This window comes from Mercenaria mercenaria, chromosome 10 (assembly GCF_021730395.1).
Source record: "Mercenaria mercenaria strain notata chromosome 10, MADL_Memer_1, whole genome shotgun sequence".
NCBI classification, from domain to species: domain Eukaryota; kingdom Metazoa; phylum Mollusca; class Bivalvia; order Venerida; family Veneridae; genus Mercenaria; species Mercenaria mercenaria.
Window position 1 is genome coordinate 73,780,716 of NC_069370.1, and position 13,127 is coordinate 73,793,842.

The following is a 13,127-nucleotide window of genomic DNA, read 5'->3' on the forward strand; positions in this document are numbered from 1 at the left end:
GTCCCGGATGACTGGGCCAATCCCCACCTAAAGGGTCCGGAGAACATCCATGATACATCCCACGGAAAAAAACACTGTCTATATTATTCTGTCACACTTGAGTTCTTGATTAGAATTGATCGGCCGGCAAAGTACCTAAATTATTCTACCAGGTAATTAATGAGATTAGTTCCCAAAGAAGAAATAATGCGTCTTTAGCGCTTTTTTGAAACTTTGCAAGGTCTTGCGCTCTCTTATGCCAGATGGGAGGGCATTCTATAACCTTGCAGCTGCTGTCTGAAAACTCCTGTCACCATGAGCTCAAATAATTAAGTTACTGGATACCTTACTGGTCACGTAAGAGTTTCAAAGCTTCTTTCTCAGTTACATTTTACTTTTTTCTTAAAGTGCTATAGATCCAACGATGTTCGACTAGGTATGGGATTTCCGATGGGGCACACACATTCAGTATTCGTACTGCCGGGTTCTCTTTAATTCGATATGTTGGCTGTATATTCTATCTGTACTTTATAAGGAAGCCGGTTAGAAGCACCCTATGTAAAGCAAAAACGCATGTCTTAGGGAGTATTCATTTGGGTTCCAGGGCACTAAAGTAAGTCATTAAGATCGATCCACCCACAAATAAACTGAATCCGCCCAGGTACCTGACCCATTTTGACTATATGCATTGACCTTTTAAATAAATATATAACTTGATTTAATATTTAGAAGAAAAAAAAAACGAAAAACAAAACAAAACATTTAATGCATGAAAACAATACTACCTGAGAGACGTTCACAGTATTTACTGGGGATGGATACGACAACGATGTGTTATCTACGTCTACAGTGTACTGCCCAACAATCAATACTGATTATAACTGGGAGGCACTTTGTATGGGACAGACTGTTAAAAGATGAACAAGCTCATTATGTGCAAAGTTAAAAAGAACTACAATTACTAAGATTAAAAACATAGACATAGATTAGAAAGTTACAGTTGCCAGCCTCTCAGTGAATAGAATTAAGCTGGGGCTGGACTGTATTTATAGGGGGTGTGGGGGGCGGGGTGGACCATTCCAGGAACGAATTGGAAAAAAGGAGTTGGAGTGGTATTGCGTATGAGATTGTGGGATCAAGTAGTTCAGGTTCCTTGTAGGTATAAGATGGATATGGTCAATTGCAATAAGACTGTACTTTATTTTGACAAATACAATGACGGAGAATTTTTGATACGGCGATGTTCAAGGGACTGCCAGTTGAGATCATTTTAAAACATTTAAGTGACACTGCTAACTTTGCGACTTGAAGGCTTATAATAAGACATCAGGATCAATAATTAATTAACATCTTCATCTACATCTACTTTTTACTGCCCAACAATCAATACTGATTATAACTGGGAGGCGCTTTGTCTGGGACGGACTGTTAAAAGATGAGCAAGTTCATTAGGTGCAAAGTGTGGCATTGGTCTGCTGATGCGTCAAGTGTGGTGTGCTGTGTGTTGTGTGCTTGTCACCTTCAGTTTTCAGCCTCCACCGCTGGCTAGCCTTCTGGTGAACAAGGATCTGAGTGTGTAAGTCTTCCCTGCCAGTACATAGCCTCTCTGCAGACAAGCCCTTTTGCAGTGCTTCCCAGTTGGCGCCACACGGTAACTGAGCACCTTGCGGCCTCAGGCAGAACTGCAGGGGACTCGGAGGGGGCCTGCCCTCAGACATGTGGCATGCCAGGCCCACCGGTGTGTGGACACGCCCTGATGCCTATGAACAGACCCACAGCTATGGGACAAATAGCCCCTATGTTCCCAGGGTAGGATATAAACTCGGAACTAAGGGTGAGGTATTCCGACAGAAACCTAGAGAGTTGAAGACAGAGGCGCTGGGCCTTTGGCATTCTCTTAACAAACCACAGCACCATACAATATCGCTATGACTACACAGCCATTAGGTGCAATGTTAAAAAGAACTACAATTACTAAGATAAAAACATAGATTGAGATTAGAAAGTTACAGTTGCCAGCCTCTCAGTGAATAGAATCAAACTGGGGCTGGACTGTATATGTAGGGGGAGACCATTCCAGGAACGAATTGTTCTTGGAAAAAAGGAATTTGAATGGTATTGCGTGTGAGATTGTGGGATCAAGTAGTTCAGGTTCCTTGTAGGTGTGAGGTGGTTATGGTCAACCTCAGTAAGACTGTACCTTATTTAAAAAAAAAAAACATAATAAGGGAATTTTTAATGCGGCGTTGTTCAAGGGATTGCCAGTTGAGATCATTAAGCATTTAGGTGTCACTGCTTGTTGGACCATAATTTTTACTTACGTATCGAGCTGCAGATCGTTGTACTCGTTCAATTTTGTATGTGAGGGGTTTTTGCCAAGGGTGCCATATAGTGGAACAGTATTCAAGCTGTGGGCGGACATAGGTGTTGTAAGCTGTTTCTTTTACTTTTCTCTTGTTTGTTTTGACATTTCTTTTGATGAATCTAAGTGAATTATTTGCTTTCGATGTGATGTTATCAATGTGTTTTGACCAGCTGAAATCTTTACTTAGCCCAGGTATTAAGCAGCTTCTGTAGTTTTTAGTGATATATTATGGAGTGTATAATTGTAGATGATAGGTTTTTTTCTTTCGAGTAATCCTCAACACCTCACATTTATCTGGATTGAACTCCATTGACCAGTCCTTTTCCCATGCTTCTAGGGAATGAAGGTCATTTTGTAGGGATTGAGAATCAAGGGAGGATTTAACCGTCAGATAGACAATAGTGTCATCTGCAAAAAGACGTGACTTACTTTTGATGGACTCTGGGAGGTCGTTTATGTAGGCTAGAAAGAGACATGGGCCAATGACTGATCCTGAACCCCGGAAAGAACAGAAAGTTTATCTGAGGTGAAGCCATCCAGCTGCTCTTTGGGAGCGATCCTTGAGAAATGACCTCATCCACCGGGATGCTAATGGGTGGACTCCCAGGGTATCGAACTTATGAATCAGTTTATGGTGGTCAACCTTGTCAAAGGCTTTACTGAAGTCCATGACGATGACATTAGTCTGTTGGGCATTTTCAAGATAGTCAAATACCTCTTGTGTGAAACTGACAAGTTGTGTTTTACATCCATGCTTTGACCTGAAGCCATGTTGCTACTGGCTAAGGAGATCATTTATGTCAAAGTGGGACATGATATTTGAGACAAGAATATGTTCCATTAATTTAGAGGGATATGGGCCTATAGTTGCTAGCCTTGGATTTTGGACCTTTCTTGTAAACTGGTGCAACGACTGCTCTCTCCCAGTCTTTTGGGACTTGACCTGTTTCAAGAGATAGTTGGAATATCTTTGTAATGATTGGGGCTATCTCTTGGTGAAGCTCCTTGAGTATTCTTAGGGAATTTTCACCAGGACCAGAGGCTTTATTAGGATTTAGCCCTATTAGTAACTTGTCCACGCCCTCATCAGTTATGAGGATCGTTGGCATCTCTGGTGCTGATTTAGGGTTTGTTGCTTTTTTGCTGAGTTGTTTCAGGCTTAGAGGTTGGGGCTTTGAAAAGACAGATTCAAACTGTTCATTGAGGATATTTGCCTCAATGAATTATTCATTCATTCATTCATTCATTCATTCATCCATTCATTAACTGTGTCTTAAAATCTATAGGCTGGCACCAAGTGAAATAAAAAGGAACAGACGTCTGGCCTCGAAATCGAATTTAGTGTTGTTTTACCAATAATCAATTCGCACAGTTAGTCATTCGTACATTGCACTAAATAAAAAAGTGGTAGCTGCAAGCAAAATACAGAAAATGCCTATGGGACGAAAGCGGAAGGGTGGTAATACACTTATTTAATATTTAAAACACATTAATCAATGTAGCTACTTCAGCTCTAACTGTCAGCTCCTCGGAATACTTCTAATTAATAGCCAGCCTTTAATAGTCGCATATAATTCGGACTCATTTATTCGGATAAAAATTCAAAATGCATCTAGAAATCGTCTATAGGATACCTGAAGTAGTCAAGCAAAAGTTAGTTAGATACTGCAAAATAGATTTAATTTTTATACTGAAAGTGCATTGTTCTGCCAAGACTCAAAAATGGTTGGGGCAAGTGTCCCCTTGATCTATCTTATAATCTATCTTCCGTTAATGTCAAACCCCTCACGGGGACGTAGACATTTGGCGCATCAAACCTCAAAGAATATTACAAGACTGAATTGTAAAAAGATAGTTTAAAGCTAGGTAGTCCAAATAATAGGATTCAGGACAATGTGATAACTTTTGACTGTCGCTGTCTCCGTCACGTCCAAACTTATTCTGCATATTTCTGTAAGGAAATCCCCAATTAAAATCCATTGGGAATTAAAGTTTTCTGGTACATGAACAAAGTATTTCTAATGATAACATCGCTGATAATGAATTTATGTTGAAATTAAAAGTTTTGATGCACTTTCTCTTTATCTTTGTTATTACTTGATGGATTTGCTTCAGACTTAAAACAGTTGTTCCTCATCATCACCCACATCATATGGCACAAGGGTCACAACTCTGGTGCCAATATTTCATGAATTATCCCCCCTTTTTACTTAGAATTTCAGGTTAAAGTTTTGGTGCACTTTCGCTTTATCTCAGTTATTGCTAAATGGATTTGATTCAAACTTAAAATAGTTGTTCCACATCATCACCCACATCGTATGACACAAGGTCCTTAACTCTGGCACCAATTTTTCATGAGTTATTTTTAACCCCCCACTTTTATTTAGAATTTTATGGTAATTTTGATGTATGTTTCACTATATCTCTGTTATTTCACAAGGGATTTGATTCAAACTTGACGTGATTGTTCATCATCACCACCTACATCATTTAACGCAAGGGCCATAACTGTGACACCTTAATTTTATGAGTTATCCCCCTTTTGTACTTAAAATTTCAGGTTAAAGTTTTGATACACTTTCATTTTATCTCTAATATGAAATTAGGCGCTATCTAAAAGGCAGAGCTCCCTTGAAAAATCACCAGTGCCCTTAAAAATTAAAGGAGTGTTGTTGGAATTATCTGGAATTATGGATTCGTTTTGGAAGTTTATGTTCTATTAGATCTATTAAAATTATAAGTATTAATGATAATTCATGATTTCTGAATGCATGTTTTAGACTGCATCAAGATTAATTCTTGACATAGGAAAACTCGAAAGATATTCTATATATAATCAAAAGAAAGTTCGATATAGATTAAAATCGGCACCAAGATAAAGAAGAAAAACGTAATTGAATAATTTATGTTATTCTTATTAAAACGTACTGCATCAACAATTTTACATAAATTATTATCATACTGGAAACCAGTCACAAATGATAACTCCTTCAAATTGAAAAGCTTGAATCTTGAAAATTTCAAACCTAACAGAATCTCATTAGACGAACAGCCAAAGGAATTCTGTCTCTTTGCGTGTAGATGTTTGGCAATGAGGACTTAATGTAAAAAGTTAATGTTCTAATTCCAAAGTTAATAGAAATTAGAATTTACGTAATCCTGGAAATGACTATTGTAATTCTTTTAAATGTCATTATTGTCAAATTTTGGTTCTTTTTGGATGGAAGAATGTGTCCAACTTTTAGTCAAAAATACTGCTATAATAGACGCCTGGTATGGGAAAATTACAATCATTTACATGACTGTACAAAGCTTGTTTTAAACCCAAAAGACTAGCAATTTTTAAAAGTTAATGATCAGAATTTTACCTAGAGAAAAACAGTGTTTGCCGAAATTCTCGAAAACACCTGTTTATTTACAGAACTTTTAAGTTCACAATCTATGGCGTTTTTATGGTTAATCTTTTAGCACTAGAGAGTAGGGATGGTAGTAAGAACCTTTTTGATGTTTATTGATAATTCATCGCCAGTAGTTTTAGTTTTATTTTTATAAACTCTGGTTAGTGACTTTAAAGCTAACGGACGAAATATATGTGAACGGGGAGAAGAGCATTATTTGCTTTTCACAGTTCAATGCCTGTATATTATGATCCTAAAGCTATTTTTTTTAAAGTTATGTCTACTGACTATTGCACAAGCACTGCATTGGAACCTGACATCAAAACTAAACACTTGTTAAATTTCACATGAATGACTTTAGTTATACAATATTTTCAAAACTTATAATAATACAAAAAAAAGACTGAAATAAAAAAGGAATTAAAAAAAAATCTGGTCCAGATGAGGTTTGAACTCACGACCTCTGGATTTCAACGCGAACTCGCTAACCACTACACCACTGTGGAGTTATGACGTCATCGGGACAAACATAAGTATATATAATTAAGTTCAGTAATGGCAGCGTGACGAAAGTCGTTTCAAAATGAAATTATTGTATTTTATTTCTTTTTTCTTCGTAGAAAATGTATTTAGCACTAATTTCTTATTATCAAACTCTCATTTACATTTTTATTCAATATTCAAAGCAGTAAGCGAGACGCTTTTGTCAACCGTAAACAGTAAGCGTCTACTGGCGTCTTTACTGATTAATTACTATTTACATAGTACACATGAAAAAAACCGAACAACACCGATGCCAAAAAGTACCACGAATTTTCAACTCGATAGTATACACAGTTAGATCTCTCTATTCATTTTCTTTTTCACACGTCTAACCGTAATGCGACGCTGTCGGCGCCGCTTCGCGGCGCCGGTAGCTCTGCTATTATTAACAAATGGATTTGATTCAGACTTGAAACAGTTGTACTACATCATCACATCCACATCACATGATACAAGGGCCGTAACTCTTCCATCAATATTTCATGAATTATGCCCCTTTTTACTTAGAATTTCAGGTTAATTGTGGTTCACTTTCGCTATATCTTTGTCATTACTTAATGAATTTGATTAAAACTTAAATTACTTTTTCCAGATCATCATCCTCATAATATATGGTACAAGGTCAGTCACTCTGGCACAAATGTTTTATGAGTTATATCCCCTTTTTACTTAGAATTAGTTTAATTTTGATGCTTTTTATGTCTCTCCTGTTACTAAATGGATTTAATCAAACTTAAAATGGTTGTTTCTTATCATCACTCAGATCATACAACACAAGTTTGATAATGCCCGCATCAGTATGTTCTGAGTTATGCCATCTTTTTAGCTCTGACGCCAGAACCGAAGGTTCAGGGTGAGCTATTAGTATAGGGCAGATGGTCCATCATCCACATTTTTACTTAAACATCTTCTCCTCTGAAACTACTGGTCAGAATAACACCAAATTTGGTCTGTAGCATCCTGGTGAGGTCCTCTATCAAGTTTGTTCAAATGGGGGCATTTGGCCCCTTTTAGGGGCCTGCTAGAGCTAATAATAGACAAACCTTTAAACAACTTCTTCTCATGAACCAGTTGATAGATCTTCATCAAACTTGGTCTTTAACATCATTATATGGTCCTCTTTCAAATTTGTTCAAATGGGGGGGTGGCACTTGGCCTCTTTTAGGGGCCGCTAGAGATAAAAATACAAAAACCTTTAAACAACTTCTTTTCATGAACCGCTTGATGGATATTCATCAAACTTGGTCTGTAGCATTATTATAAAGTCCTCTCCCAAGTTTGTGCACTTGGCCCTGTTAGGTGCCACTAGAGCTAAAAATAGAAATACATTTAAACGACTTCTTAACATGAACCGCTGGAATGATCTTCATCAGACTTAGTATTTAGCATCATTATACGGTCCTCTATCAATTTTATTCAAATGAGGGCACTTGGCCCCTTTTAGGGGCCCCTAGAGCTAAAAATAGAAATACCTTGAAACAACTTCTCATGAACTGCATGATGGATCTTCATCAAACTTGGTCTGTAGCATTGTTATAATACTTGTATGGTCCTCTCCCAAATTTGTTCAAATGGGGGCACTTGGCCCCTTTAAGGGGCCGCTAGAGCTAAAAATAGAAAAACCTTTAAACAACTTCTTCTCATGAACAGCTTAATGGACCTTCATCAAACTTAGTCTGTAGCATCATTATAAGGTCGTCTCACAAGTTTGTTCAAATGGTGGCCCTTGGCCTCTTTTTTTTAGGGGCAGCTAGAGCTAAAAATAGAAATACCTTGAAGCAACTTCTTCTCATGAACCACTTGATGGATCTTCATCAAACTTAGTCTGAAACATAATTATATGGTCCTCTCCCAATTTTGTTCTTATCATGAACCGCTTGATTGATCTTCATCAAACTTGGTCATCTCTAAAGTTGAAATTTGTTTTTAAATGGGGGCTTTGACCCCTTTTAGGGGCCACTAGAGCTAAAAATAGAAGTACCTTTAAACAACTTCTTTTCATGAATCATTTGATGGATCTTCATCAAACTTGGTCTGAAGCATAATTATATGGTCCTCTCCCAATTTTGTCCAAATGGGGGCACTTGGCCTCTCTAAGGGGCTGCTAGAGCTAAAAATAGAAAATACCTTTAAACAACTTCTTACCATGCACCGCTTGATAGATCTTCATTAAACTTGGTCTGTGGCATCATTATATGGTCCTCTCCCAAGTTTGTTGAGATAGGGGCACTTGACCCCTTTTAGGGGCCGCTACGACTAAGGCTAGAGCTAAAAGTAGAAATACTTTTAAAAGATTTTTTTAATTTAAATTTTTTTGACTTTTTTAAAAATTCTTTTTTCAATTTAATACTTTGTCACAAGCAAGATCTAATTAGGTCAAAGTCGGCCTCAGGTGAATGACTTAGGCTCTCTTGTTACTAATAGAATTTCCGGTTCAAGTTGCGATGCACTTTTGCTGCATCTTCAGTATTACTAAATAGATTTGATTAAAACTTAAAATAGTTGTTCCGAATTATTAACCGCATGATATGACACATGGTGCATTACTTTTGAAGTTTTCCATGAATTATGTTGCTTTTATACTGATTTAATTTTTTGAGACATAAGGTATTCTCCGATATCCTCATTCACATTTGAGTCATTAAACACTCCAGTGACAGCTCCAGCTTCCTCGGATGTACCCAATTTCACTATCCAGCATTGAAATAGTCGAGCGCGCTGTCTCTTGTGACAGCTCTTGTTTCTTCTTGTAATAGACATTTGGACAATTAAGCCATTATGATGATCAGATACTGAACAATTCTTTTTCTATTTTACTAGCTGATTCACCATCTGCATCACAAACAGCTCAAGAAGAGGCTTTCACAAAGAAGTCATGGACTGAAGATCTTACGTTGGTGGTTGAAGGCAAGAAGATGTATGTCTCAAAAGCTGTGTTAGCTCTTGCATCACCTGTCTTCACAAGAATGTTCGAGTCTGACTTTGCGGAGAAGAACAAGGAAGAAATAGAATTAAAGAACAAGAAATACGTAGACGTAGTTGAATTCCTGCAGAGTATCTATCCCAGTACAAGAAAGCCTGTTACAATAGAAAATGTTTTCCAGATTTTACCATTGGCGGATGAATATCAAGTAGAATCACTTAAAAAAGACTGTGAGCAGTGTCTTCTCTCAGAACTTACAGTGAGATTCGGATATAAATGTTGTGTTTCGATTTGCCGTTACCTACAACAAGCAGCTTTGTATGGCCTTGAAAAGCTGGAAGAGAAATGTATTGAAGTGTTACGTGATAAACCTCAGAGGGACATAGATACTGGAGAAAATGCATATCCTCTACCACTAGAGTGCAAGAACAAACTGCTGATAAGAATAAACATGCAGCTGGAAGAGAACCTGAAAATTGCTAACGAGAAAATTGAGCAGCTGAAAAAAGAGAAACGGAACTTGAAAACTGACCTTGAACTTTATAAGAGCAATTATTTTGAGAAGGAGCTAAAAAGGAGGGAAGATTTCTTTGACAAAGAAGAAGACTTGGCAGTCCAAGGAATAATAAAGTTAGAAATAGAGAATGTAAGCGCAATGGACAGTATGAAGTGTAGTAAACCAAAGAAATTGAGAGATGTTGAGTGGACCCTGAAGGCTGAAAAATTTGTCGAGGATGGAAAAACTTACTTGTCAGCCTGGGTGTCATTTGAGCCAGATCGTCCTCACATGATGTGCTTTGCTGATGGAACTTTCACACTGATAGCGAAGGATAAGAAGAATTTGGAGTGGTTCTTGAAAGACGTGACATTCTCATCTGTTAGTTTCACCTGGGGTTGTCAGAAACTAATTGAATGGAAGGACTTTATTGATCCAGAAAATGGTTATGTTAATGATGATAAAGCCTCCCTGCAAGTGTTTATGATGATTCATGACCCACATGAAGCGTAAAATATTTCATAACTTTGTTTTTATATGGACTATTCTGACTTTATGCTAAAAGATCCTTACCTATATTTATGTAATAGGCTTTTCTAATTTTCTCTTACAATACTTGAATGTTAGATGGTTTCATTTGGATTTTAGTTGGAAGAGTCCATTCAAGAAAAAAGAAGTGACAGTTTTCTTCAGAAGTCCTAAACATTGTATAGAATTATGAACATGGAGGAAAAGATGTTTATATTTTTGTTTGCTTGCTACTTGATTTTGTTAATGCTGTATACAACAGTTTCCTGTACATAGTCATCTTGTCTACCTTTGAGTGGAGAGAGAATACCTTTGTCCCATCTTGTTTCAGGGATAAAATATTCCATAGGGAAGAACTTTTTCTAAAATAGCATGCACTTAAGTGATGCCACATAGTACTAGCACTATGATATCACTGTATACTATATATATAATGCCAGGAAATACGCATTTAATATCTGTTTCCCATTGTGGTTTATTTTGAGAGTGATAGGCAAGAAAATTGATCTTACATGTCTGCCAGTGACAGTTGGCTTGTCAATTATGTTTCTTTTGATGGGTATAAGCCAAATATATTGCTGTACTTTACAAAACAGTGTTAAATATTAAAGCTAATAATAATAATATCGTATTATATACTAGTATGTGAACAAGAAAAATCTAATACATTCAAGACTTGATTAATTTATTAAACTTCTGGTTAGACCAATGTTGGAACTGCAATTTCTTTGAGTAGAATTTCAGTATGATTTTTTTTGTATTTTATTATTTTGAAAAGTTGTTTTTTATTGTATGAGAATATTTACCATTATTTCACCATACTAAACAAAATACAAACATGAATGAAATATAAACCAGTATGAAAATATACATCAGTCTGTGACCAAGTTGAATAAAAAGCTGGCAAGAATGAGAATATATTATGGTCTTTGACCAAGTTGACGAAGTACAGTTGTGAATGAGAATATATACCAGACTTTGTGACCCAACTGAACAAAATACCATAATGTATGAGAATATTTACCAGACTTTGTGACCAAATTGAACAAAGTACAGTAATGTATGAGAATAAATACCAGACTTTGTGACCAAATTGAACGAAATACAGTAATGTATGAGAATATATACCAGACTTTGTGACCAAATTGAACAAAATACAGTTATGTATGAGAATATATACCAGACTTTGTGACCAAGTTGAACAAAATACAGTTATGTATGAGAATATATACCAGACTTTGTGACCAAGTTGAACAAAATACAGTAATGTATGAGAATATATACCAGACTTTGTGACCAAACTGAACAAAATACAGTAATGTATGAGAATATATACCAGACTTTGTGACCTAACTGAACAAAATACAGTAATGTATGAGAATATATACCAGTCTTTGTGACCTAACTGAACAAAATACAGTAATGTATGAGAAAATATACCAGACTTTGTGACCAAACTGAACAAAATACAGTCATGTATGTGAATAAATACCAATGTGAATAAATACCAGTCCACAACTGAGTTGAATAAAATAAAGTCAAAATCTCATGGCCAATAAACAGCTGATTAAACCAGTCTAGTAACAACATTTCAGTAATATAGTCTTATTTTGTATTCATGTTGTTTTATAGCGATTGCATTGGTTCAGAAAAGTCTGAGCCACTAAGTTGTAACTATATGTATAATTTGTTTATCATAAAGTGTATCTTGTAGCTGTAGGAAGAGGTTACGGTTTCCAATCAAGAGGTTGTTATCCCCAGTCATTCCATAAAACAAGAGTGAAATCATTCTTATTTGTTATGTACTAATTTTCTTGAATTTCTTTGCTTGGTCGGTCAACAAAATTAAATGCAAACATGAATAAAAGTTGCATTCAATTTATATTGAAATCCATGAATTCATATCGCCACAACACCGCGGTGGCCAAAACCACAAAATTTTGTGCTAACAAAATTATAAGGACTTCGCAGTATCACAAGTGTTTGGACTTTGTTCAAAATATTTTTCTGGTTACCATGGTTATAGATATTTAACAGTAGAGTGTCTGCATGATTTATTAGCTGTGCATGATGCATTCCTTAAGTGACATGGAAGGATTACAAGGTAGACAAGGGATGGGGTGGACAATCTGCATATCTAATCAACCCATAACTACTAAATAAGTTAATTAACCAACTTGAATACTGCTGAAAAATGATTTAATTGGTTATAACCATTAATTTCACTTAAAAGTGCTTTAAATGTGTATGCTGTTAATTTATAGTTGATGACAAAATAACCAGGTCAATACTATAAAAAAACAAAAAACTTGAATGTTCTATGTATTTTACACCTGTTTATAAGTGCTTACAAAGATGTGCTTACATGTGAGATAGAAACAGAAATTTTTGTAACTGTATTCTGTTAATTTGTAGTCTTGAAAAATACTGCATAATTTTAACAGTTTTATATATGTAAACTTTGTATTTCGTATCAATATGATGTTATTTTTGAACAAACATTCATTTTTATAAATTACTTTGTTTTTTCTGATAATGTCAGTGTGGTACATGGTTTTGCTTTTGAATCATTTTACAACATTTATACCTATTTGTCATTTAAAGAAAATAAAACCACTTCCTATCATATACATTATCAAACCTTTCAGCTTTTCACTTTTTTGTGCACCTAAACCAAAGGTTTCAGGTGAGCTATTAGTATAGGTGTATGGTCCAGCGTACGGCATTCATTCTCACAGGTGCTCACGGTGAGCTGTTGTGACCACCCTGTTGACTGTTAACACTCAAGAGGTCACAAGTTTAGTCCAATCTTTGTGAAACTTGGTCAGAATATTAGCCTCAATATAATTTTGAACCAGTTTGTTAATAATGTCATCTTGGGTCAAAAACTAGGTA

At 36.0% G+C, this 13,127-nt stretch overlaps 1 protein-coding gene across 1 annotated transcript; it reads left to right on the top strand.

The window, feature by feature from the left end:
• The first annotated feature begins 3,715 nt into the window (after nt 1-3,715).
• On the top strand, nt 3,716-12,860 carry LOC123561291 (uncharacterized). Its single transcript, XM_045353547.2, has 2 exons — nt 3,716-3,803; nt 9,106-12,860. The coding sequence occupies exons 1-2, from the start codon at nt 3,776-3,778 to the stop codon at nt 10,215-10,217; spliced, it is 1,140 nt and encodes a 379-aa protein (XP_045209482.1). The 5' UTR covers nt 3,716-3,775; the 3' UTR covers nt 10,218-12,860.
• Nucleotides 12,861-13,127: the final 267 nt, after the last annotated feature.